Raw genomic sequence first — 26,704 nt, forward strand, 5'->3', positions numbered from 1 at the left:
CGGCGGCTGACTGAGCCCAATATCCCTCCGGGGTTGATCAAATGAGCGCCACTTTGCAGAAAAGATCGACAGTGGCTGCCCTGTGATCGACTCGTCCGTATAACGGGAATGTGTAATTCCCACGCTCCGTGGCTCTGCAGGGCTATCAACAATATACGCCTCAATGCTCACTTGAGAGACAAATCACCCCGACGGTGCCTTGCGTTTGGTTCTTCGAGCGTTAACAGTGTTTCCCATCGTGCAGCAGTTCTGACGCAGCCAGCTGAGATCTCACGAGAGAGACGTCCCGAGCGGTGGTTGGGGGGGGGGGGCGGGGGGGGGCACGGCGACGCGGGAAAACTGGGCCGAGCACCCGGGGGGGGAGATGGGGGCCTCCACAGAAGCTTCAGGAAGTTGTGGTCGGTAAAGTTAGGAGGAGGGGGGGAGTGGAGCAGGGTAGGGGGGGAGCAGAGGGAGGGAAGCAGAGAGGCGGTGATACAGGCGCTCAGCCCTCTAGGAGCTGCACCCGAGGTGGACGCCTTGGATCGCCCCAGGTGTCATCCATCACGCGTCACCCGGGATCCACCCGCCGCGCTAATGAGCCCCGCGCTGAAGGACGGCTCTGCCTCTGCTAACCCCTGCTGCTACTGCTGCTGCTGCTCTTACTACTGCAGCTCCAGCTTCTTCCGCTGGTGCCCCTGCTGCTGGAGTTTCTGGAGCTGGTGCGAGACCTGCAGCAGCCGCCAGTACTCAGTGGGCTGCATCTCGGGCGCCAGGTCGCGCTGCACGGTCGCGTGGCGGCTCGCGTGGCCCTTGACTGGCGCGGCAGGATCGGCCACCTCTCCAGCATCTTCCTCTTCTTCACGCTCCTCCTGCTCCTCATCCTCATGCTCCTTCTCGTGCCTATCCTCCTCCACTTTATGTCCATCTCTCTGCTCGTCTTCCTCCACCCACTGCTCTTTCTTTTGAGCCCGGGGTCTCGGTATGACCTCCGTCGGGCCCCGTGCCGTGCGCTGGACGCAGGGACCATCTGATGTGCACGTGGGGACCAGCTGATTGCTCAGCCGATCGGTTGACGCCCCCGACGATGCGGAGAGTGTGGGCGAGCTGCAGGTCGCGGAGGTTTCAGAGTCCCCATCTGTGTCCGACTGAAACAAAAGAACACACAGCCTAGAACACCTACAAGGAATATCCAAGGGGGACCCAATTGGAGTAGCCAGGGTAATGTATACTGTTACTTCAGGGGACATAACACAAATCTTGACCCCTCTATCTCGAAGTTGTGGTGGAGGAGTTCCCTTGTGAGCGACTCACGTCGCGTGTTGCGGGTGAGGGGTTGTTTACACAACGGAATTCGCTATTTTCTGCGCTTGTTTAAAAGAGACTTTAGCCTCCACGGACTCGTCACATGATCACAAACAAAGCACATGAAACAGCGCAGGTGGCAGGGAGCAGCGGTGTTAATGCCTGTGCCTCGAAGCAACGAGAGCCTGGGTTTGATCCACGACTCGGGCGCCTATCTGTGTAGAGTTTGTATGTTCTCCCCCTGTTTTGCATGGGTTTCCTCGGGGCTCTGCGGTTTCCTCCCACAGCTATAAAAACCCATACAGTGTAACTGGCTAAGCATCCCAATGGAAATTATGGAATTGAGATTGCACACAGCTGCATCGCCCCTACTGCAAAAAAAAAACTTGGTAGGACCCCCCCCCCCTGAAAAGGCGTCTTGAGACTCAGCTTTCCTGGGTAAACAAGCAAAACAATAATGAAATAATATGAAAGACATACGGTGCTGATGCTTCTTTGTTGGTAGTGGTGCAAGAGTACAACAACGACAACAACTCAACACGTTCGTCAATAACACTGCGGCTTTAAAAGGGGAAACTATATATACTGTATAGCCGACGTTTATGTCAATAGCCCTCCTTCATATCACACGAAGATGAGCCATTGGCACTTCACGCGTGCTACATGAAGAAGGGTCGTTGACCGAAACGTCGCCTATTATACAAACAGAAACAAAAAAAAATATGAATCGTTCTTTTTCCCGATGATTCCAGACTTATGTGCCACCCTGTATACCTGTTCCAATGAAGGCCACACACAGAGTATTTTATAATAACAGCATAGCGGTCACTGCCGTGGCATTGCCTTGTAGCGTTGTGAGGCCCAGGTGACGCACACCGCAGTCTGCAGTCTGGCTGTGGCTGACTTATTGAAGTCAGAGTTGGTTTCTGCTGCTCACACGAGGCACATTGAGGCAATGGTGCTCATCTCATCTCTTCAGTCCTGCATAGCCGGTGACTGTGGACATTACACATTACTATGACCGTAGGAAATCCACTGTTAATCCACCTCCGCAAAGTAGTACCCATTTTGTCGACCGTGGAGGGATATGATGATGGGCCGAGTCAAACCCTGCCCAACTGAGGCTTGAACTGGCCACCTTCAAATTGCGCACCGCTCGCTCTGCTGCTGAGCCGCGTCACCAGCCGATTAGTGAATAAAATTACTGCCAATCGGCCAACAACAACTCCCCACGCCATGGTGGGGGGGGGGGTGTTTTGCCCTACTTCACCACGGTGGTCAGCGCGGGTTGGTGAAGGCTGTGACTTCTAAAGAGATACAAATACAATGAAACCCAGTATAGCTATAACAGACTGTTGGGGCAAGTGCTGTCAGCGAGCACCTATGAATGGCAGCACGGCACACGAGGGGGTGGATGGCCAGCACCACGCCCGGCCGCCTTTGTCTCCCCAGTGGCGATGTTTACACATCGCACCAGGTACTCATTTAAGGCTGAATCGACCTAGGGGAAGCGCAAGACTGGTTTAGATAATCGCCACTGGTGTTGGCCGTGAATCGAACTCGGGTGGCCACACACCACACACACGTGCACGGTGCTTGTACCGACGCGGTGCATGGGAGGGAGGGTACAACGGGGTGACTGGACCATCCATTCATCGTCCGGGAATCACTGTTCTGGGGGAGGTGCCGGAATGGTTGGTGGGGGAGGACCTGCTTGGGCTCAGGTTGACGCTCCTCCGCCGCGCTACTAAATATTCATGAGGTCAAGGTGCAGCCCTGCATTTGTGGAGAAACGTGCACCCCCATTGTATTGGAATTGAACTGGCGCGCTCTGGAATTGGCGACCTCTAGTGTGAGTCATTAACACCACGGCAGGCATCGCCTTGTGTGAGTCTATGGGTCTCTATGTGAGTCTATATCTATGTGTGTGAGTCTATGGGTCTCTGTGTTTCTATATCTATGTGTGAGTCTATGAGTCTCTATGTAAGTCTATGTCTATGTGTGTGAGTCTATGGGTCTCTATGTGAGTCTATATATATGTGTGTGAGTCTATGGGTCTCTGTGTTTCTATATCTATGTGTGTGAGTCTATGGGTCTCTATGTGAGTCTATATCTATGTGTGTGAGTGTAGGGTCTCTATGTGTTTCTATATCTATGTGTGTGAGTCTATGGGTCTCTATGTGAGTCAATATCTATGTGTGTGAGTCTATGGGTCTCTGTGTTTCTATATCTATGTCTGTGAGTCTATGGGTCTCTATGTGAGTCTATATCTATGTGTGTGAGTCTATGGGTCTCTGTGTTTCTATATCTATGTGTGTGAGTCTATGGGTCTCTACGTGAGCCTACGAGTCTCTGTGGGTTATACTCGTGGGTGGACAGAGGCGGGCGGGAGAGTCCAGCATAGCCCACAGTTTACCGTTCCACCACAGCACATAATAAACATAAAGATCTCCCGTATGGCGTTAACACAGACGTGTTTTAGGGAAATTGTTAGCGAGCACCTATGAAGGCCAGCACGGTGTCCGAGGGGGTGGGTGGCCAGCACTCGTTTCAGGCCGAGTCGACCACTGACCGGTTGATATAATCGTCACTGGTGTTGGCGGTGAGAGGGAATCGAACGCGGGTCGCATTTAAACTCACGCAAGCAACGTTGTGTTCCTCGGTCAATATTCGGAGCCTCAAGGGTGGCTGGTGGTGGTAGGGGGTGGGGTGATCGCTCTCCCACCCCCGCATTATCCACCGCTATGTGTAGCACGTGACACGTCGTACAAGACGCACCACGTTCCACGCGGTGTAAATATCCCAGGGCTGCCGTGCTGGCCGCACCGCGGTCTGCGCGCCCTAACGAGGACAGAGGCACGGGCGGAGACTCGGCGACAAGCGCCTCCAGAGGGACGGGGTGTGGGGTGGGGACGTTTCGCGGAGGCACGCGCAGCCGTGCCCCACGCCGTAGGGTCGGAGCATCGTGAACCCTCGCCGTTCATTAACGTCGATTTGTATTTCTCTCCCAGACGAAGAGTTCCGTCGATGGGTTCCCCCGCGAGAGATGCAATGTGCGTGGGGGGGGAGTGCGGCCGGGAATAATTCGGGGTGGGGGTGATTGTGGAGGAGGGAGCCCTTCGCGGGATCGCCTTTGACAGGAACGCGGCTCATTAGCGTCGCGACAGCCACCGCTCCCTGCCTCCCTCCCTCCCTCCATCCGTGCCTCCCTGCATCCCACGACTTCCTGCTGCTCGCCCTCACCGCCTCCCTGCCTCCCTCTCTCTGCATCCCCGACTCTCTCCCCCCTTCTCTGCTTAGCTTCCTCTCTGCATCCATCTCCCCCTCCGTGCCTCACCATCCCCCCCTCCCTCCCATTCCCTCAACCTCACCGACTCTTCGTGCCTCTTTCCCTCGCTGCATCCCTACCTCTCCCTCGTACTCTCCCGTCTTCTCTCCCCGCCTCCGTTCCTACTTTCTCTTCTGCCTCACCGACTCCTACCCTCCCTGCCTCCCCTCCCCTTCATACATCTCTCCCTCCCTGCCTTCCTTCTCTGCTTCTCTCCCTCCTACCCTAAACCACTCTCTCCCTGCTTGCCTCCCTCTCAGGCCCTCCACCTCCCCCCTCCACCACCGCCTCACCCCGTCCCTCTCTGCCTCCCACACCGCTGTTCGCGGTGGAGGGGATCAGGCAGCGCGGTGGAAGCGGCGCGGGCAGCCGGCCTCCCGCCCCGCAACTCGGAGCCGTGGCTCCCGGTGCAATTGATCTCAATTCCAGACTCGTGAGCACCAGCCACACACGACGTGCACGCTCTGGCGTGTGCTGTGGTGTGGACAGCTGTGTGTGTGTGTGCGGGTTGCTGTGTGTGTGGACAGCTAGCTGTGTGTGTGTGGACAGCTGTGTGTGTGGACAGCTGTGTGTGTGGACAGCTGTGTGTGTGTGTGCGGGCTGCTGTGTGTGTGAACAGCTGTGTGTGTGTGTGCGGGCTGCTGTGTGTGGACAGCTGTGCTCGTTCGTGTGTGGGCTGCTGTGTGTGTGGACAGCTGTGCTTGTGTGTGCGGGCTGCTGTGTGTGTGGACAGCTGTGTGTGTGTGCGGGCTGCTGTGTGTGTGGACAGCTGTGTGCGTGTGTGCGGGCTCCTGTGTGTGTGGACAGCTGTGTGTGTGTGCGGGCTGCTGTGTGTGTGGACAGCTGTGCTCGTGTGTGCGGGCTGCTGTATGTGTGGGCCACTGTGTATGTCGCTGTGTGTGCGCGCTGTGTATGTGTGGGCTGCTATTATTTACTTTTACTATTTATTATTGTACCAGGTAAGGGCCATCGAGCTAAATAGCTCTTTTTCAGAAGCAACCTGGCCACAAATGATAGCCCAATGAAGTCGCTTATCATGTGGAAATGTATAGCAGCCAATTTAAACACATGTTTATAAATGTGGAGGGAAAACCCGGAGGACCCGGAGAAGAATCTACGCAAACTCCAAATATGTAGGCATCCGGGTCAGGATCGAACCCATGACCTCCTGTATACCAGGCGAGGTAGTTAACATCTCGCCACACTGGTGCTGTGTTTATGCTGTACTTGTACGCATATCGTGTCAATCCACGCAAACTACAGGAACAATAAATACAGTCGATGACATTAATATCACTCTCCTCCAAAGTGATGGCAGCAATGAATCACCTGAAGAAGGCCAGTCACCCGAAACGTCAATATCTCCCTTTCCTCTTTGTAACGGTGGAACCCCCTGCGATTATGTGTCGCCGACCTGCTTAATTAACCCGTTCATCACGGCACAAGTTCACTGGAGCATCGCTCGTTTCGTATGCTTAATGTGTCACGCACAGTTGGAGGAAGGCCGGGGGAGGGGGGAACTATGACACGTAGCCACCCTTATCTCGCCGCCCGTCTTCGGGTATTAATATTGTCGTGCCGCATTGTATTTTATATTAATGGGAGGGGTGAGATAATTTCGTCTTTAGATGAAATAATTTAACGAGAGTGTGTGGGTAATCCTAATGCGTCACGCTCTCACAGCCGTTCCAGATGCAGCAGACCGTACTCTGCATTGTACGTGCCGCGGTAACGGGTCCCATGTATGCCACACAGGCGACTACAGAAAAGATGTGACCCCCCCCTAAAGATACACACACGACTCTTATCTTGTAGCTACACACACCCTAGGTGGTAGTGTGTAGAGGGAGTGGTAGTGCAGCGGTTAGCGTGCTGCGCTACGAAACCGGCGACGCGAGTTGGAGTAAAGCTCATCTGAACTGGTCCTGGGCCTCCCGTAGGTAGACTCAGCCTCAAATGTATACTCGGGAGATGAAGGCGGCAAGGTGTGGTGCTGGCCACCCACCCCCTCGTTTGACACGCTAGCCTTAATAGGTGCTCATTAACAGTACTTGCTCCAAAAGTCTGTCACAAAGGAGTCCAAAAATTTGTTCAAAAATGTACAAATATCAGTGAGTTCCTGCTGCTTCTGCTGCTCAAATAAGCAATGATATCAATTGGTGCTAATCTCCTGCTTCCTACTGCCTTGCAGAACCAATTGTGACAATTCCACATTCATATGATGGGGGTGAGTCTGTCCATAGGAGAACCACTGTTCCCCACAAGTGGTACTCGTTTAATCGACCACAGAGAACTGATGAGCTGAGTCAACTCCCCAAACAAGATTTGACCTCACGACCTTCCGAAAGCAAGCCACTCGTTCCACTGCCAAGCCACGGGCCAGTGTCAGCTCGAGGTACAGAGAGAGATATTGTGCAGATGTAATATTGAGGTCTGTGAATATAGCACTCCGGTGACGTTGCTCCCATTACTTTTAATGGGAGCGATTTCAGCCCATCAACATCAGCCTGCTCCCTCTCAGAGTCGGTAAAGTGAGCACCACTTTGTAAACAAGCTCAACGGTGGTTGTCCTGTGTCTAAACTCCCCCTCGGTCATAGCAAAGTGAGCATCGATACGTCGACGCTCACTTGAGCAGCAGATTTTCGCTTCCGTCGTTTGTAACGCGGCAACGCAGGGACGTCTCTCGTGCTGTGACGGAGCCGCTTGCCTGCGACTTTGAAAGGCTTCGTTTCTCATTTACCACGCTTAGAGTTGGTGTGGGATAGCCCAGGAGATGTGCAACTGTGTAGTAACTACGAGAGCAGTTTGCGCTTGTGAGTTGTGGCGCTGGATCCTCGGCTGCCTGCGTGGACTCCACAGGATCCATTAGTGCGCACACATGCAATATAGATTCGGTCTGTGAAGTTGCATGGAGAGCGAGACATTAAAATTACTCATGCGCTTTCCCTTATTATTTTATCCGAAAGGAATAATACGACCCTCCATTAATACAGTAGGCGACACGGCGCTGCAATATTAAGCAGGCAGAGGAGTGTGCTGCATCGGCTGGGGAAGAGCCGTTCCGTGTTTCTCTGCTGTCCGAAGTGATGGCAACACGGTCAGCTCTATTGTTGAGTTAGTGGTCTCGACAAGGCTAAGAAGATAGTGTTGTAGATGCGACGTGGTGGCCACAAACAGCCCTCCTGCTCTCTGTGAGCAGCACCACACCTATGCATGTTAACTCTATACACACTCACCCATCCACTAAGTCACTTACCCACCCGCAAACCCACCGACTCACTCACCCACTGACCCAATCACACACTCACCTGCCCACCCACTCACTCACCCACCCACTTAATAACCCACACCTTTGCATGTTGTTAAATCTACACACTCACCCACTTACCCACCCACTCGCCCACTCACTCCTTTGCGTGTTAATTCTACCCGTTTCCAGCCTGCACGCGTTCTGGAATTGAGTCCCCATGTTCGATGACCTTGTGTAGTGCGGGTCAAATCCGGGTGAGGCCACTGCCCTGTGTCTCGTGACGTCCCCATGTCCCCGAGTGTGAAGAGACACAGAGGTGAGATCTCCACTGGCCGGAGATGGCCATTATGAATCGTCGCATCTCACCATTTCCGACAAGACTTGGCTGCTCTCGGACTCCATGGAGGACGTACTGCACCCAGGCACCGTCCCTGTACAGTGCAGACGCAGAGATGCACATAGACCAAGGTCCCCCGTATAGCCTTAACAGACTGTTGGGGCTAGTGCTGTTAACGGCGGCCTAAGAAGGCAGCGACAGCACACGTGAGGAGGGGGTGGGTGGCCAACACCGCGCCCGGCCGCCTTTGTCTCCATAGCGGCGATGTGTACACATTGCACCAGATACTCATTTGAGGTTTTGTCGACCTAAGGGGGGCCCTGGACCAGTGCAGATATGCGCAATTGATGTTACCCGTGAGCATCGTGTTAACCACGACACGAACGCTCCCCACACGCATTGAGGCACGTGCCATGCGCTGGATCCTGAGCAATGGGGCCATGATGGATACGTTTGGGGGTAGTAGGGGGAGTTGGTGTTGGGAGGGGGGGGGTCCCTTACACAACAGCTTTGGATGGCACAGAGGGTCCCCTTCGCGGCACGGGAATGCCCCACGCAGCTGCAGGGGGGGCCGGGGTCTATTGGAGTGCCCCACTGGCTGCGATTCCTCCTCCTCCTCCTCGTGATCCTGCTGCAAGGGAGAGAGAAGGAGACAGGAGGGAGAGACCCCCGGTTTAGTGGTCACGCCGCTCGTTTGAGCGGAGCCGGTAATGACGGGGAAGACGGATGGCCGCTGTCGGCGAAGCAAAACGCACCAACCTCGTGGGCATTTATTTTCTGGTCGGGAGCAGAGTTCCAGCGATCATTACTGCAACACAGTGAACACAGGCGGCGGGTTCGCACGCACACACGCACGCATGTCAATTGATAATCGCATTGAAAAAGAGCCATTTAGAACTCTGCCAAAACATCAACAAGCGTTAATAATGAATGCCTCCTGCGTGTGAACAGCGGGCGCTCGGAGCACGCTGGCTCGGTGCAGCGGTAGCGACAGCGCGGGGACGGCTTAGGGGTCGAGGGGGTTTCAGTGAGAGGAGGGAACTTGGGTTACGGGCACGTGGGCGGAGGGGGGGTTGTTAAGACGGCCACTCACGCCACCGAGTGGGCGTTGGTGAAGCTCCACGCTGCACTCTCCTGGAGCCATATTGCAGATCTCTCGCAGCTCCCTACACATACACACACGGACAAAGATCCCCCGTAGAGCCTTCACAGGCTGTTGGTGCACGTGCTCTTCACGAGCACCTACTAAGGCTTGCATGGCACAAGAGGCAGTGGTGTGACCAACACCATGCCCGGACGCCGTTGTCTCCCGTGTGCTGATATTTAATACAACCTCCATCAGGTACCATTTAAGGTTGAGTTGACCTAAGGGAGGCCTAGAACCAGTTCAGATAATCGCCACTGATGTTAGCCGTGGACAGGAATCGAACTTGGGTTACTGAGTTCATCATGCATATCACATCATAAAGAATCACAAAGTTCACACACGCATACACGACAAAAATTCACACACGGACATGAAATCGAACATAGACAGAAATTAAGACACAAATTCACACACGTAGACACGCACAAATACAAATACACACGCAGACACAAATTCACACACAAATACAGAGGTAAACGGACACAAATTCACGTAGACACATTTACACACAGATGCAGCAACACAAATTCACACTGACACGAGCTCACACACACGCCACACACGCGTTGGGAGAGCCACACAGACACCGCCAGGTACGTGAGACGCAGGTGCCAGTGTTGCCTCATTATGGTGGCGCTGATTGAGCCGCAATTAAAATGTACCATCCACCATTTCCCAATTATCACCTCCTCTTTGCTGTACTGGCACCGCGACCGTGTTCGTCTGAAAGCAGAGCAAATCGCGGATGCTATGAACGGCCGGTGTCATTTTGCCGTCAAACGCTGAGTCAAGGCCGCTCAGATGTTGTAAGATGAACCCTGAGGCCAGCTCCATGTCTGCTGGGCCATACTCCTGGGGGGGCTCATGTGGAGGCCCACCCAGCCCCCACTGCATGGGATTTAACCCCAACTGCTGCTGATGTTGCTGCTGCTGCTGCCACCACGGGTCCTCAACCTCGAACCAGGGCCTGGGGGATGTGTGCCCGGAGGTTGACAGCCCGTGGAGGAACAGCGCGGGCCCACGATCGCCAAGGAAGAAGCCATCGTCCTCGAAGAGGCTGTGCTCAGTGGTGTCGAGCTGGAAGGGCCTCGGGGTCTTGGGCTTGTGGTCCGAGTTCTGATAGTGCACGAGCGACGGCACGACCTGCAGGGCCACGGCCTCGTGGGCGAAGTCGGAACTCTCCATGAAGTGACCTGCGCTGGGCCTGGGGGACGACCGTGAAGGTGGAGAAGAATTGAGATGCAGCCCCTCCTTGACCCCCACGGGGTGCCGCGCCGTTTGCCGTGGGAAGGGTCGTAAAGTCGAAACCAGCGTGGCAACACAGATGGGTAAATGAACACTCAAATATCTATCTGTAGGGATGTTGGGGTGTGCCGGGGCGTAAATGGGGAGTGCTGGGGTGTTCTGGGTGGGAGCGTGTGGGTGCAAATGGCAGAGTTCAAGTGTCAAGTTGATTTTGTGTGACCAAGTCTCATTTGCAAGAGTGACCTGGGTCATGGAAATGACAAAAAGAATAACGTACGAGTACAGCAATGAAGCAAATGGAAGTCAGAACCAAGACAACCAAATAAAGTAGATTTAAGCAAGCCTGACTGCTGATAAGACACTGTATGTCAAAACGGGTCCAGAGTTTGCGTGTCTTGCTACAATGCTGTTAAAATTACGCACTCCAGAAGGCCACGTGTCTAATGGGTAGTGGAACACAGTATGCTACTTTTATTTGTGCATGTGGAGGGACGGAAGGAGACGAATTGCCTGTGCATTTATTGTTAAGTAAATTTGCAGCATTGCGTGAGGATATGGCCCATTGTCGCTGTGAGCGCGCATGCTTTGGGAGCGATAGCGTAGTGGTTAGCGCACTGCACTACGAACCCGGTGACCCGGGCTTGATTCCTGTTCACGATCAACATCAGTGACAAATATGTATACTGGTTCTGGGCATCCCCTAGGTCGACTCAGCCTTATTTGAAGTACCTGGCATGGTATATGTATGAACATTAGCACTGGGGAGACAAAGGCGGCGAGTTGTGGTGATGGCCACCCACCCCCTCGTGTGCCGTGCCAACAACCTTCATAGGTGCTCGCTACCAGTGTATGCCCCAACAGTCTGTGTTTTATGACGATCACAGGGGGGCGAGTGGGAGTTCGAGGGAGGCGTGCGTTACCCCACTCCGCGCGGCGCCCAGGAGCTGGTGGGGTTGGAGGTGTCGAGATCCCGTTGCTCCACACAGAGCGCACGTCTGCAGATCGCGTCTGCGTTTGTGTTGCTCTCCACGACGATCCACGGACTTGAAATTGGCATGAAGGGGCTCTGCAAATTCAAACTGCCGGCATCAGCCTTGTGCTTCAATATAAGACACCATCCACCGGCAGTGCCAGGAGGCGGCACACGGCGCTACTGCTCATTAAGTCTCCTGCAACCGCGACCTGCCCAAAGTGGCTCGGCAGCAGAGCGAGCGGCAGAGTCAACAGCTTCACAATGAAAAGGTTGCGAGTAAATATCTTGGTTGGAGGGGTTGAATTAGCTCAGTATCCCTCCCTCCGGCGTCGATAAAATCAGCACCAGTTTGTGGGGAAGATCACCAGCAGTTGTCCTATGGATAGGCTCGCCCTCGGTCATATGAATGTGGAATTTCCACGGTCACTGGATCTGTAAGCAGGACATGAGCCTCAATGCTCATTAATGCCTCAATGCTCACTTGAGGAACAGATATGTGGCAATGCAGGCACATCTCTCGTACTGTGAAGGAACGCTTGACTGCGACTTTAAAGTGTTTGTTTCTCATTCACCATCATTAAATTCGTGTGGGATAACCCGGGATTGTACAGGTGTGTAGTAGCTACGAGCGCTGTTTGCGCTTTGGGGGTCACGACTTGCTATTTGGGACGACCACGGCTACCGCCGCTGGCCCATTCCGCCCAGATGGTTCACTCAGCGCCCACGCGATCTGCAGCTTTAATGTCCCATACGATCAATCGAGCGCTTTCTTCACAAAATCAATCGCTTGCCTGAGAATTTGGGCGATGCAGGTACCCGTGTGGTGGGGCACAGCTGCATTTCGACGCGTAATGCATCCCAATCGAGTGTTTTAAAAGCACAGCAACAGCAACATCAATAACAACAACAACGGTGGAATTGCCAGCTCGGGAGGTGCGAGCGGCCGAGTGACGCGGGAATCGAGATGCAACCCCCCCCCCCCTAAATTCGGAGCGCTTCACTCCGGGGTCCCGCGTCTCTGACATCGCCGCCGTGGTGCCAAAGGGGGATGGAGAGGAGGCGCCACGAGCCGCACCTGCGCTGCCGTCACCATGGAGTGGGTTTTGGGGGGCTGAGGCCACGAGCAGGAGGGCCCCCCGCTAAATACAGCAGGGTCCGCCGCGGGCAAATGGTGCTCGTTAATGGGGTACAGCTGCTGGAGGTGGGAGGGAGGGAGAGACGAAAGAAAATCAGAGAGAGAGATTGAGAGAGAGAACATCAATAGAAACAGCAAGATAGTACATCCAATGGAAAGAGATGGAATCGCATAATTTGACAATTCACATCACACACACACACACAGAGAGAGAAAGGACAACACGACGTAGAGAATACAACACATCACACACAGGCAGTGAGAGAGATCACATCACACGGACAAATAACATCATATCACAGAAATCATATCGCAGCACATGACAGAAGTCACAGCACACTACATAAAAGGCAGTACATCACTGAAAAACCACATCAATGGAAAAAGCACATAGCATGACAAACAGCAGATCAAATGGCGACATAAGCAGCAACATCGCATTACAGAAATAACCTCAAGTAAATCACATCGCATCTCACACAGCAAAGAAATCACATCAAAGAAAGAACATCACATCCTAGACAGCACATCACATGTCATCGCAGACAGCGGCACGTCGCATGCTGAGTGGGTGAGCACTCACCCCCCCACCACTCTGGAAGTTTTTCGGTGGTGGTGGCGGCGGCATCTTCCTGGCTCTCACTGAGGGCTTGAAGCACGCTCTATTTAGCACAGCTTTCCTCCGGTTGCTGCTACAGCCGTGTTTCGCTTGGCTACAGCGCGCACACATGGAGAGGCACACACACATACAAGACAAAGCTACCCCGTCTAGTAGTCTTCAACAGACTGTTGGGGAAAGTGCTGTAAGCGAGCACATTATGAAGGCCGGAATAGCACACGAGGGGGATGGGGAGCCAGAACCAAGCCAGGTCGCCTTTGTCTTCCGAGTTGCGATGTTTACATATCGCACCAGGTACTCATTTGGGGCATGGTTGGCCATGAGCGGGAATAGAATCCAGATCGCCGGGTTCATAGCACAGCGCGCTAACCGCTACAAAGACAAAGATCCCCCATATAGCCTTAACAAACTGTCGGGGCAAGTGCTGTTAGCGAGCACCTAGAGGCCGGAATGGTACATGAGGGGGTGGGTGGCCAGCACCACGCCCGACCGCCTTTGTCTCCCCCTAGGGGAGGCCCAGGACCGGTTCAGATAATCGTCACTGGTGTTTGCCGTGAGCGGGAATCGAACCCGGATCGCCGGGTTCATAGCGCAGCGCGCTCACCACTACACACACTCATACAGGGACACACAGCCAAACAGCGACACAAACAAAGTAAGAGTCGTGCGGATAAACAAACCAAAGGGACCCGGTGCCTGGCAGGGACGCAAATCAAAACAGAAACAGCCTTGACTCCACACAGCGACAGCTCAGTGGCTCACAGCAGCATCATCATCAGCAGCAGCAGTAGTACCATCAGCAGAACCAAGAACACAATCAGAAACACCAGCCATAGGAAATAATCCGCACCATCACCATCAACACGATGAGAACCTTAGCAATAAAACATCTGCAGAATGACTGCTATCATCATCAACATCCACACTATCAGAGGAGTCAGCGATGGCAACATCAGTAGCATCACCACCATCATCAGCAGCAGCAGCACATTAGTAATTGCTAGATCTGCATCACCACAGCATCAGCATTATCATCATCGGCAGCAACATCATCAGCCTGTCACATCAAAGGGCCAGGCTTGTCTTCACGTGTCAATTCGCCTGCCAGCGCGTTCACGGCCGCCCATCGCGAGGAGGAGAGACTCGAGCGTGCCGCGATGCTTTGAGTGACGGCAACATCTGGCAGGGGTGTTGTTGGTTCCTCGCATTCCCTGTGTCAGGTGTGGCCAGTGCGGTGATCTGGCGGAGTGATCATTCTCCAAGATAAATTCTCATTACCTCCGCCAGCTGCCACAGGAAACTTGCAAGACATAAACAGCGCACGGCAGATGAAGGCTGCGCCGCGTCCACATCGATAATGCCCACTTCCCCTGCCCTCCACTCCCCCACTACCCCCCCCCCCCACCTATTCTTCAACCTACTCCCCACTTCTCCCCCCTCCTTTTGCCCCCTCCTCCTCACTCTGGCCGCGACGGCCACCCACGGCTGTGTAATGTTCACGGCCTAGCCTGGGGGGCTCGGTGCCACATGGCAGCCCCGTTCCCATGCCGTGCGCGCTCTGCCCTGCGATTCATCTCAGCCGGAGCGGTGCATGCCAAGGCAAAACAAACTATAAAAGTAACCTCACGTTCACACTCAAGTCACTCACTCCTACGACAAAGCTGGTCGAGGTAAACAAAGGAGCAGCCCTGTCATTGATTGTGCCGCACAGGATAGCTGCCATTGTTGGGGGGGGGGGGGGCTGGGGGTGCACCTTCGAATTGTATGAGATGATGGAAGGTACTTTGAGCTGCCGAGGCATTAAGCAAGTACCATATAAATGCACAGATGAATTATTATTCTATTTTATTATTTTATTCTTACGCATGATGGCAGCAGCAGATGTTAAGGAGCTCGATGGCAATATCGAGGTCTGCTGGCCACGACGAGGTGACCTTCAGGGAAGAGTTCGTGTGGTTTTACTATTTCCCCTCCGTTGAAGGAGGGCAGACTAAATTGGTTTGCTATACGGTCCATAATCTGGGTTGCATGGCCGCAATCGTACTGCTCTGGTTGAGGCTGCTGATAAAATGTTACTCTTAGAAAGGCCGTGTGGCTGATGGGATGTGTTCCAAATATTTACAAAAATTGTGTAGAGGAGCAGCGATATGAAGGAGGGGAACTGCTTGCTAATTATTGGTTACCACTGGACTGTGACTGTTTTCACTGAAACGCGTGAGCGAATTAGCGGCTGTGCGCATCGAAAACTCGACAGAGACGTCACCTGGTTATTTATTCGCAGACACCCATTACCATTACACGTGTGCGCATAAAGACATTGATTCGCATGGAATAGCGAATTTAAGTTTAATAAATACTTTACAAGGTTTTTTGCATTTACGAGCTTCGTACTAATCGATGTGAGTTAACGCTGATTCCACTGTGCCACACCACTTTATCTATCGAACAGAGCACACGAATGGAATACACAACTGTGTGTTATTATGCGACGACTGGTGCAAGAGGTTTGAAACTGGGGCAGAGGAAAAATTCCCCCTCCTCATTCACTCGGGGCCAACTGCCTCCTCTGGCGTAGTGTGGCGTGGCGTGCCGTGGCGTGCCGTGCCGTGATATAGCCCAGAGCATGCAATATGAATAAGCAGACACATCGCCTCCATCCCATATCTGTCTCTCCACATGACAAATGGAAGAGTTTTTTATTTTTACACGTCCGATCGGCCACTCGGCCTTCTGGCAGCACATTCGTCGGAAGCATTCGTTGAAAGTGAGCAAAACTCTGGACTAGGTTTTAACATTCACCGTTTTCTCGGCAGGGTCAGGCTTTGAATAACCCAAGGCTGGTCAACTGCCAGATGTTTATAGACAAGGACCCCTCTGTCAGATATGGGTGCTAGAATAATCACGAATGTCGCTGTGGAGAAGATGAGCGATAAATGAGCGGACCACAGCCTCCTCCCCACGTGTGCTATGATTACTGGATGGTGCTATGGTGTCGTGCCGTAGCGTGGCGCGGCATGCAGTCCCACGGTGTGACAGGTTATCGCATAACGTTGCATGCTGTGGTGTTGCGTGTCATGCTGTGACAATATGTGCTATACCGTGGCCTTGTGGTGCCACAGCGTGCCGTAGCGTAGCGTCTTGTGCTGGTGATGGGAGTGTTTTGCCACCTGCTGTTGCTGCTGCTGGTGCCGTCGGCGAACATCAGCTGTGAGGGCGCATGCATCTTGGCCTGCGGGTACGAGGGCAACTCCACGTGCTCGTGCCAAATCCGCGACCCACTCTGCTCCTGGGTCATCTTGGTGACCTGGCGAGAGTTGTCTGGGGGCACAGAGCAGAGATCACGATCAGAGGTCACGGCGCAGGGGTCAGGAGGCGCACACACCAATGGATCAACCAAGGACACACGGTGGTGGGGGGTCAGGAGTCAGAGGTTACGGCTAGAGCTATAGGCAGGATGGTTCAGAGGGGGGGGGGGGGCAATAGGAGTCATCTTGTCCGGGTCTTACACAAAAGAGGGCCCAAACAACGAACCTGATTTCTCTTGCTAATCAATAAGGGGGTCACTCATGAGGCTAATGGAACACAGGCGGCAGCCATGGCTATAGAGGCAAGGGCCCTGTTAGATATGGGATCTAGGTTTAAAACGCGAATGATTTCGGCATGGAACACACGTCAAATTATAGATGCCCAATTGGAGTTTGTTTTTTCCGCCACACTGCCTCTGCGACATCATCATAAGTACTATTATTATTGCTGTGAGATTCCTCGCGTGTTTCTAGTCGTGGGAACATTGCTTTTAAAGTCACAAATGTAACCATTTTCGTAAACACCCGCCACGTCCAGCAGTCCTCACGCTATTTGTCAAATGGTGCAAACGGCCGTCGCCGGTGCGCATGTCTGGCGGCGGCGCGCACACAGATAATTGCCGATTGAAAGCAAATAAGTTCGTGTGATGGCACGGAGCTCGTCGCGAGGCGAGTAGGGGGGGGGAGGCGAATTTATGAAGGTGGTGGAGCGCCTGTCGGGCCAGGCAGCCTGGCTCCATCCGAGGCCAAGTCAAAATCAGAGTTCTTGCTTAAAAGAGTATTGAAGTATTGGTGCTCACCTCCCGTTTATCGCCCTAAGTGGGTGTAAAATCCACATTCCTATGGCGGGTGGCGAGTCTCTCCACAGGATATCCACTGTCGATCTTCCCCACAAAGTGGTAACTATTTTATTGACCCCGGAGGGTAGGATGATAGGCTGAGTCAACCCCCCACCCCCAAACGGGATTTTAACTAATAACCTTCCAATTACGAGCCACACGCTCTACCACTGAGTGCAGCCACATGGATGCCGCACGATTCGCATCTACAGTATTCTCACGCATATCAGCACTATGATCAGGAGCTAGATACTCGTGTCAAGGTCTACTAGCCAGGGCGAAGGGGTTTGGGAGAGTGTTCGTGTAGTTTTGCTACTGCGTTGAAGGAGTGCAGTGGTTTACTATATGGCCAATAGTTTGGGTTGCTTGGCCACAATCACACTACTGTGGCTTGTCTTACCATATATCTCTATGCGTCTCTGTCTTTATGTATCTCCACACGACTATATGTATATATATGAGTCTCTACGTGTATTTTCAGATTTACAATATGGTTCATAGTTTGGGATGCATGGCAACAATGGCATTACTTTTGATTATCTATAATGTTATATTCATATACCTGTGTCTCTATGCATCTCTACGAGTCTATATGCATTTCTGTGTCTCTGTAGGTTTACAATATGGTCCATAGTTTCGGTTGTGTGATCACAATCACACTACACCTGGCTTGTCTTTAATTTTCCATTTATGAAGCAGATGTGCGTATCGGCCTGCTGGTGTTCTGATGCGGCTGATAGATACACGAGTGTCTTAGAGGAGGACTGTCAAAGCCAGCAGTTGTGATGTTTGGGTCTCGAATGAGGTGGTTATTCTGGAAGTCTGCGTTGTTCCACTCTGTTCTCCAGCATGCTGCTGCTGGATCTGGGTGCGTTTTGATGGTGATAGTGCGATCCCAAGTCCCGATGGTGATCGAGACTCGAGTCGTCGGCAGCGAGGAACATTGTTGTCTTGGTTGATGATGGGTAGGTGGTTGTCATTGGCTGGAAAACATAATAAACCCCCTTACAGGTTTGTATGCCAGGAAATTAGTGTCGGCTGCAGCGCTCCCGTTATGATGCGCATTGCGTCAATTAACTGTGCATCTCGTAGTTTTGCATACAACCTCCAGATGCGAGCAACGCTGCCTGATAAAACCTCTGGTAAAACAACTCCTTCACTCGTGGCGAGGGGCAGCAGCAGCAGCACAGCAGCATGGGAAGAATGCATGGGATTGGAAAGGGCCCTTCAGCCCGGCTGATCTGTCGCTTCACGCATCAGTCACCCCACTCTCCAGCAGCTCCCAGAGGCGCCCACGCGCAGCAGCAGCCATCTGCCTGGGAGCATAAAACCCCGCGCCGCCAGCAGCAGTCCCACTCCTCGGGGGGAGGGGGGGGGGAGACGGCAGAACAGCCCCCCCGGGCACTGCTCCAAGCGGCTACACACACCCCCCCTCCCACCACCACAATCTGTGGGCCCCCATGTACGTGGTGGCCCCGTGGGTGCCGAGCCAGATGCTTGCTGGGCCAGGTGTCATGGTTGTTGCATGCGGGTTGGAGGGACAATCGACGCTAGCGCACGTGTATTGCGTTGTCTGGCGATGGTGGATTTGGTTTACCCCGCCAGTGAAAATGGGCCTGGTGAGCATGGGGAACTGTGTCCAGTGGTGGTCACTGCAGAAGGTGGGCCTGGCCTCAAGAGTGGTGATATAAAGGGCCAGAGAGGGGAGTGGGTGGGGGGAGGCAGGGAGCAAGGGACAATTTGCCCCAGGCCTCACACCAAAAAGTCTTCACAACAGGTCCACGTGGCATTTTGCCCGAGACCTCCAGGAACCTCTGCGCAGCCCTGGTGGTGCACGGGAGTTGGTGTGCGGCGTTGGAGGTGCCCGCTGGCTCTAATGTAGAGTGGTGGGGCACGATAGCCATGTGAGAGGGGCGCCCACCCTTTGTGTCATTGCAGGCGATGTGGTTGACCATGTGCAGAGACACCAAGTCCATGCTCACGTCCCTGTGCTGCCGCTTCCGTGGCGATGGCAGCTTCAATGGCTGCGGATACTCTTCGCACTTGTGCCTCTGGAAGAAGTTCTGCACGAAACGAGAAAGGGAGGCGAGAGGAGAGAGGCGAAAGGAGGGGGGGGGGAGAGGAGGCGGCGAGCGAAGCAATCCCCAGGATGTCCATCTTAACGATGTGCGACGGCTTGGGTGCGTGCTGCGGGATCGCCAGCGCAGCGAGTAACGCACCTTCTGCAGTTCCTTGTTTTCCTTAAATCGAATCTGGCTCCTGTGTGAAAAGAGGAGATGGAGAGAGGTTAGAGAGAGAGGTCAGAGAAAGAGAGCGGAGATTGGAGAGCGCTCAAAGCTCGTGTTGGGGAGTGTAACACGCGGACGGCACTCGCCTCAAGCCGCTGACCCAATTCATCCTGGAGCCTCACGCTCTGCGAACGTGGGGGTGTGCGCGTATCCCTGGACCACGAACTCCTCCTCAACCAATCTTCCACACACACAACCCTCTCCTCCTTCGTCCGCCGCCGCCGCCGCCTCCCCCACGGCCAGCCAGCACCCAACCCTGGAACACGGGCATTAAAATCATCAGCAGGAAGCTAAGGAGGTAATTAAAAAGCAACAACAGACAGGCAGTCGTTAAAGCGGGTAATTTGCGGCGCGCGGATGTGCGCACGGGCGCGGGGCGTTTAATATCCCGCGGATCGATGCGGCCGCCGCGACGAGCGGGAGAAGAGGCCCAATCGCGTTTCGCGCAGCAATAAAACGGACGCAATTACTCGCCCGCACTCATTATTTCAGCTGTAACCGGAGGGGAAGGAGGCACGGTGGGGGGGCCTGGGTGGTGGCTACCCACGATTGGTAGTCGGGAGAGGGCCCCGCACCACACCCCACGCGTGGATGTGGTTGCTGGCCACCCACCCCTTTCGTGTGCCGGCTTTCATGGGTGCTGTGGCTGGTAGCGTTGGTGTACGGTGCTTTTTCTGGAAGATTTTTGCTGTTTTTTCCTGGATTTTTCTGTTTGCGCATAGTCACTTTAAGATGTTTTCTTGTTCATGTTTTAGTTTTTTGTTTGTTGCGGTTGCACCCGATTCAAGAGCCGAATGGCTCACAGGGCTATACCAAATAAATGAAACTGAAAACTCGCCCCAAAAGTCTGTAATGGCTACATGCGTCTGTGTGTGTTGGGTGCCCGCGCGTGGGTGTAAAATGGTTTGCGCGCTGCGTTACCAACCTGTCGCCCCGAGTTCGATTCCTGGCCAACATCGGTGACGATTATCTGAACTGGTCATGAGCCTCCCCTAGATCGACTGAGCCTCAAGCTAGTACCTGGTGCAATGCGTAAACATTGACACCTTCGTGTGCCGTGCCGGCCTTCATAGGTGCTCGCTAAAAGCACTTGCCCCAACAGTCTGATAATGCTATACAAAATATATTTGTCATTGTGTGCACGTAAAGACCACCCCCCCCCCCCCCCCCCCCGTATAACCTTTAAAAAATTGTTGGGGCAACTGCGTCGCGAGTGGTTAGCGCATGGTGCTACGAACCTGGCGCCACGAGTTCAAGTCCCGCTCACGAACCAAAGAACAGCGACGAATATGATCATCAGTCCTGCGCCTCCCCTAGGTCGACTCAGCCTTAAAACGAGTACCTGATGCGGTGTGCAAACATCGACACGGGCGAGAGAGTGATGCAGCTGAGCGTGGTGCTGGTCACCCACCGCCCCCCTCTCGTGTGCTGTGGGGGGCTTCACAGCAGTAGCTCGCAAACAGAACTTGTCCCACAAGTGACGTTAAAGACACGGGTGGTATGGGTTGGGGGGGGGGAAGTCTTTAACTTCGCTGTGTGCATAGCGGCTGTGACATACGCATCGGAAAGATGGACATTGCCAACGATGAACATTGCGCTCGAAATTAGCCCGAGAGACGACGGGGGGGGGGGGTGATCACACGGATCAGGGAGCACGCGCAGCAAGTTCGAGACATCGTATTGATCGATGAGCAAAAGAAGCGTAATCGATATGATGCTATGATGCTGATGCCGGGGCATGTCGCCAAGAGGCACGCGTCCGAGACGACGTCGACCACCGCGGACGAGATGGGAAGCGACGGGAGAGGGGTCCATGGAGCAGGTTGTGGTGGTTTTATTTATTATTTTTACACGATTTTATTTAACTCACTCTGTCTGTCGTTGTTGTATCCTCAAATATTGTAACTCGATTTTAACCCACTTCACAATGTGGTATCGACTGCAAACTTGGTATACTTATGTCATACTGATGACAATACTATATTCTATCATGAAAAATAAACAAAAACATTTTTAACTATCTTTTTACACGATTTTATTTAACTCACGGTTGTTGTTGTCGTATCGTCAAATCTTGTCACTCGATTTTAACCCATTTCCCAATGTGGTATCGACTGCAAACTGCGTATACTTACGTCATACTGATGACAATACTATATTCTACCATAAAATAAAAAATTACGATCTTTTTATATGTTATGTTTCGGCTTGGGTCTAATTGTCCACGCTCAACTCACGTTGGCTGTAAATCACCACGGCCCCTTACGTTGTGGCAAGCTTCGGGGCCACTTCCTGGGGTCGTGGAGTTCTGCCATTACGAGAACATTTAATAATTAAAGCGTGTTGCTTTAAAGTAAGTTTTAATATTACTTATTTGGACTGTTTGCTGCACTGCGGTGCCGTGAGGGGTGACGACGGCTTTGGGGGGAGACCTTCATCCAGCATTGATCATAGCTGATGATTAATCTAGATGATTAATCTAGTGGATTGAGAGAGGGCTGCACGTGTAACTTTACAAGTCAGCTAACCAGGGGCCTGAACTATAACCCAGGGTTGGTGGTGGTGGTGGTGCAACTCAAGTACTGCTTCGTGGTTCAGGTGTTGCCGTGGTTTATAGCAGCAGCTGTATGCAGCAGTCGTCTGTGTTACTGGTGTGGTGAGTTGTTACGTTAGTTAGTAGTGGCTGTGGCAATGGCGAGTAGTAGTTGTAATCGATTGTGTGGTCGTACTTACTAGTTGTGCACACTGGTGAAATTTAGTTGTTGTAGTGGTAGTAGTGCTAGTAGTTGTGGTAGTAGTTGTTAGTTGTTGTAGTGGTAGTAGTGGTAGTTGTTGTAGTGGTAGTATTGGTAGTTGTAGTGTTAGTAGTTGTTGTAGTGTTAGTAGTTGTGGTAGTTGTTGTAGTTGGTAGTTGTAGTGATAGTTGTAGTGATAGTGGTAGTGTTAGTAGTTGTGGTAGTTGTAGTAGTTGTAGTGGTAGTGTTAGTAGTTGTGGTAGTTGTAGTAGTGGTAGCTGTTGTAGTAGTTGTTGTAGTGGTAGTAGTTGTAGTGGTAGTTGTAGTAGTGGTAGTTGTGGTAGTTGTTGTGGTAGTTGTAGTAGTGGTAGTTGTAGTGGTAGTAGTAGTAGTAGTGGTAGTAGTAGTGGTAGTTGTAGTAGTGGTAGTTGTGGTAATAGTAGTGGTAGTTGTGGTAGTAGTAGTGGTAGTAGTAGTGGTAGTAGTGATAGTTGTGGTGGTAGTAGTGGTAGTTGTAGTAGTGGTAGTTGTAGTAGTGGTAGTTGTGGTAGTAGTAGTGGTTGTGGTAGTAGTGGTAGTGGTAGTGTAGTAGTAGTGGTTGTAGTAGTGGTAGTTGTAGTAGTAGTAGTGGTAGTGGTAGTAGTGGTAGTTGTAGTAGTGGTGGTAGTAGTAGTGGTAGTTGTAGTAGTGGTAGTAGTCGTAGTAGTGTAGTAGTAGTGTTAGTAGTAGTGTTAGTAATAGTAGTGGTAGTAGTAGTTGTAGTAGTGGTAGTAGTAGTGGTAGTAGTGGTAGTTGTAGTAGTGGTGGTAGTTGTAGTAGTGGTAGTAGTAGTGGTAGTAGTAGTGGTATTTGTAGTAGTGGTAGTTGTTGTAGTAGTAGTTGTGGTAGTTGTAGTAGTGGTAGTAGTTGTTGTAGTAGTAGTTGTGGTAGTTGTTGCGGTAGTTGTTGTAGTAGTAGTTGTGGTAGTTGTTGTAGTAGTGGTAGTAGTAGTAGTTGTTGTAGTAGTGGTGGTTGTTGTAGTTGTTGTAGTAGTTGTTGTGGTAGTTGTTGTAGTGTTAGTAGTTGTAGTGGTAGTAGTTGTTGTAGATGTGGTAGTTGTAGTAGTAGTTGTGGTGGTAGTTGTAGTAGTTGTTGTAGTAGTTGTTGTAGTTGTTGTATACTGTAGCTGCTACTTGCTTCTGTAGTGGTAGTAGTTGTAGTAGTGTTAGTAGTTGTAGTAGTGTTAGTAGTAGTTGTTGTAGCTGCTACTTGCTTCTGTAGTGGTAGTAGTACTGTAGTTGTCGTAGTGGTAGTAGTAGTGGTAGTTGTTGTAGTTGTTGTAGTAGTTGTAGTGGTAGTAGTGGTAGTAGTTGTGGTAGTTGTTGTAGTAGTTGTAGTGGTAGTAGTAGTGGTAGTAGTGGTAGTAGTGGTAGTGTAGTAGTAGTGGTAGTAGTGGTAGTTGTGGTGGTAGTAGTGGTAGTTGTAGTAGTGGTGGTAGTTGTAGTAGTGGTAGTTGTAGTAGTGGTAGTAGTAGTGGTAGTTGTAGTAGTGGTAGTAGTAGTGGTAGTTGTAGTAGTGGTAGTTGTAGTAGTGGTAGTTGTTGTAGTAGTAGTTGTGGTAGTTGTTGCGATAGTTGTTGTAGTAGTAGTTGTGGTAGTTGTTGTAGTAGTGGTAGTAGTAGTAGTGGTGGTTGTTGTAGTTGTTGTAGTGTTAGTAGTTGTTGTAGTTGTGGTAGTTGTAGTAGTTGTTGTTGTGGTAGTATCAGTAAAAAAGTGTCACGTTGACAAAAGACAATTAGTTCACTGCTTTAGCCCACCGGTGTGTTGAAGCGTGAAACCACAACATTTACAATTTGAGTAGTACGACGTTTCGCTGGTAATTGCATCCAGCACGGGAGACACAGCAGAGCCTCACCATTCTGGCGAATTGCCCGATGATGCTGGATGCAATTACCAGCGAAACGTCGTGCTACTCAAAAACTGTAAATGTTGTGGTTTCACGCTTCAACACACCGGTGGGCTAAAGCAGTGAACTATTTGTCTTTTGTCAACGTGACACTTTTTTACTGATTGGCCGTGTCGGGTGGTGGAGGGTTACGACACATTTATAAATAACGCGATCTAAACCCAAAAACGTTGATTATGAATAATATTGGTCGCGAAAGCCTACGTGTTAAACAGTGTTAGTAGTTGTTGTAGTAGTTGTTGTAGTTGTTGTAGTGGTAGTCGTTGTGGTAGTTGTTGTAGTGGTAGTAGTAGTGTTAGTAGTAGTAGTGTTAGTAGTTGTTGTAGTAGTTGTTGTAGCTGTAGCTGCTACTTGCTTCTGTAGTGGTAGTAGTAGTGTTAGTAGTAGTAGTGTTAGTTGTAGAAGTGTTAGTAGTAGTTGTTGTAGTAGCCTCTGCTGCTACTTGCTTCTGTAGTGTTAGTAGTAGTAGTAGTGTTAGTAGTAGTTGTTGTAGCTGCTACTTGCTTCTGTAGTGGTAGTAGTTGTAGTAGTAGTGTTAGTAGTAGTTGTTGTAGCTGTAGCTGCTACTTGCTTCTGTAGTGGTAGTAGTAGCAGTGTTAGTAGTAGTAGTGTTAGTAGTAGTAGTTGTTGTAGCTGCTACTTGCTTCTGTAGTGGTAGTAGTTGTAGTAGTGTTAGTAGTAGTTGTTGTAGTAGTAGTTGTTGTAGTTGTTGTAGTAGTAGTTGTTGTTGTTGTAGTTGTGGTAGTAGTAGTTGTTGTTGTAGTAGTAGTTGTTGTTGTAGTAGTAGTTGTAGTAGTTGTTGTAGCTGTAGCTGCTACTTGCTTCTGTAGTGGTAGTAGTAGTAGTGTTAGTAGTAGTTAGTAGTAGTTGTAGCTGTAGCTGCTACTTGCTTCTGTAGTGGTAGTAGTAGTGTTAGTAGCAGTAGTTGTAGTAGTAGTTGTAGTTGTTGTAGTAGTTGTTGTTGTAGTAGTAGTTGTTGTTGTAGTTGTTGTAGCTGTAGCTGCTACTTGCTTCTGTAGTGGTAGTAGTAGTAGTGTTAGTAGTAGTAGTGTTAGTAGTAGTAGTTGTTGTTGTAGTTGTTGTAGTAGTAGTAGTTGTTGTAGTAGTTGTTGTAGTAGTGTTGTAGTAGTAGTTGTTGTTGTTGTTGTAGTAGTTGTTGTTAGTGTAGTAGTAGTTGTTGTTAGTGTTGTAGTAGTAGTTGTTGTTAGTGTAGTTGTTGTAGTAGTAGTAGTGTTAGTAGTTGTAGTTGTTGTAGTTGTTGTAGCTGTAGTTGCTACTTGCTTCTGTAGTGGTAGTAGTAGTGTTAGTAGTAGTGTTAGTAGTTGTTGTAGCTGTAGCTTCTACTTGCTTCTGTAGTGGTAGTAGTGTTAGTAGTAGTAGTTGTAGCTGTAGCTGCTACTTGCTTCTGTAGTGGTAATAGTAGTAGTGTTAGTAGTAGTAGTGTTAGTAGCAGTAGTTGTTGTAGTAGTAGTTGTTGTAGTAGTAGTTGTAGTGTTAGTAGTAGTAGTAGTTGTTGTAGCTGTAGCTGCTACTTGCTTCTGTAGTGGTAGTAGTAGTAGTGGTAGTAGTTGTAGTAGTGTTAGTAGTTGTTGTTGTAGTAGTAGTTGTAGCTGTAGCTGCTACTTGCTTCTGTAGTGGTAGTAGTGTTAGTAGTAGTAGTTGTAGCTGTAGCTGCTACTTGCTTCTGTAGTGGTAGTAGTAGTAGTGTTAGTAGTAGTAGTGTTAGTAGCAGTAGTTGTTGTAGTAGTAGTTGTTGTAGTAGTAGTTGTTGTAGTAGTAGTTGTAGTGTTAGTAGTTGTAGTAGTTGTTGTAGCTGTAGCTGCTACTTGCTTCTGTAGTGGTAGTAGTAGTAGTGGTAGTAGTTGTAGTAGTGTTAGTAGTTGTTGTTGTAGTAGTAGTTGTAGCTGTAGCTGCTACTTGCTTCTGGCCTTCTCCCCGCGGGCGCTGATGGCGCCTCCCTCCCGGCGCGGGTCTCACCGCGGGATTCGTTCGATTTCTCCTTCAAAATCAAAATTTCGCTCAAGTCACAGGCGGACAAGACAACTCCTCACCCCCTCACCTCAACAACTCCTTCACTGCTTCCCTCTCATGCCACCTTACTAGTCTCACCCCTTCTCTCACTTCACTCCACACCTCAAATCACTCCTTCCCTTATTCTCACCTCACATCACCAAACTCCTTCCCTCACGGCACTTTCCTCAATTCGCTTCCCCACCTCACTAATCAAACTCCTCACTTCTCTCCTCAAATTCCTCAAACTCCTCACCTCACTAA

At 51.2% G+C, this 26,704-nt stretch overlaps 1 protein-coding gene across 3 annotated transcripts; it reads right to left on the reverse strand.

Annotated features, from left to right (window-relative positions):
* Positions 1–6: 6 nt before the first annotated feature.
* On the reverse strand, positions 7–21,093 carry REDIC1 (regulator of DNA class I crossover intermediates 1). Of its 3 annotated transcripts, none has more exons than XM_061567095.1 (14): positions 20,990–21,093; positions 19,838–20,007; positions 19,683–19,722; positions 19,385–19,526; positions 16,487–16,637; positions 13,284–13,413; positions 12,641–12,757; positions 11,513–11,658; positions 10,034–10,551; positions 9,294–9,366; positions 8,960–9,008; positions 8,702–8,831; positions 8,230–8,294; positions 7–1,127 (listed from the first exon to the last, which is right to left on the reverse strand). In XM_061567095.1, the coding sequence occupies exons 2-14, from the start codon at positions 19,858–19,860 to the stop codon at positions 645–647; spliced, it is 2,067 nt and encodes a 688-aa protein (XP_061423079.1). In that variant the 5' UTR covers positions 19,861–20,007; positions 20,990–21,093; the 3' UTR covers positions 7–644. The 3 variants fall into 3 exon arrangements, with proteins under 3 accessions (XP_061423079.1, XP_061423080.1, XP_061423078.1); XM_061567096.1 differs by having other exon boundaries at positions 8,702–8,828; positions 12,641–12,760; XM_061567094.1 differs by having other exon boundaries at positions 12,641–12,760.
* Positions 21,094–26,704: the final 5,611 nt, after the last annotated feature.

Source organism: Lethenteron reissneri, chromosome 38, assembly GCF_015708825.2.
Source record: "Lethenteron reissneri isolate LAM-NWPU_2019-01 chromosome 38, ASM1570882v1, whole genome shotgun sequence".
In the NCBI taxonomy this organism is placed as follows: domain Eukaryota; kingdom Metazoa; phylum Chordata; class Hyperoartia; order Petromyzontiformes; family Petromyzontidae; genus Lethenteron; species Lethenteron reissneri.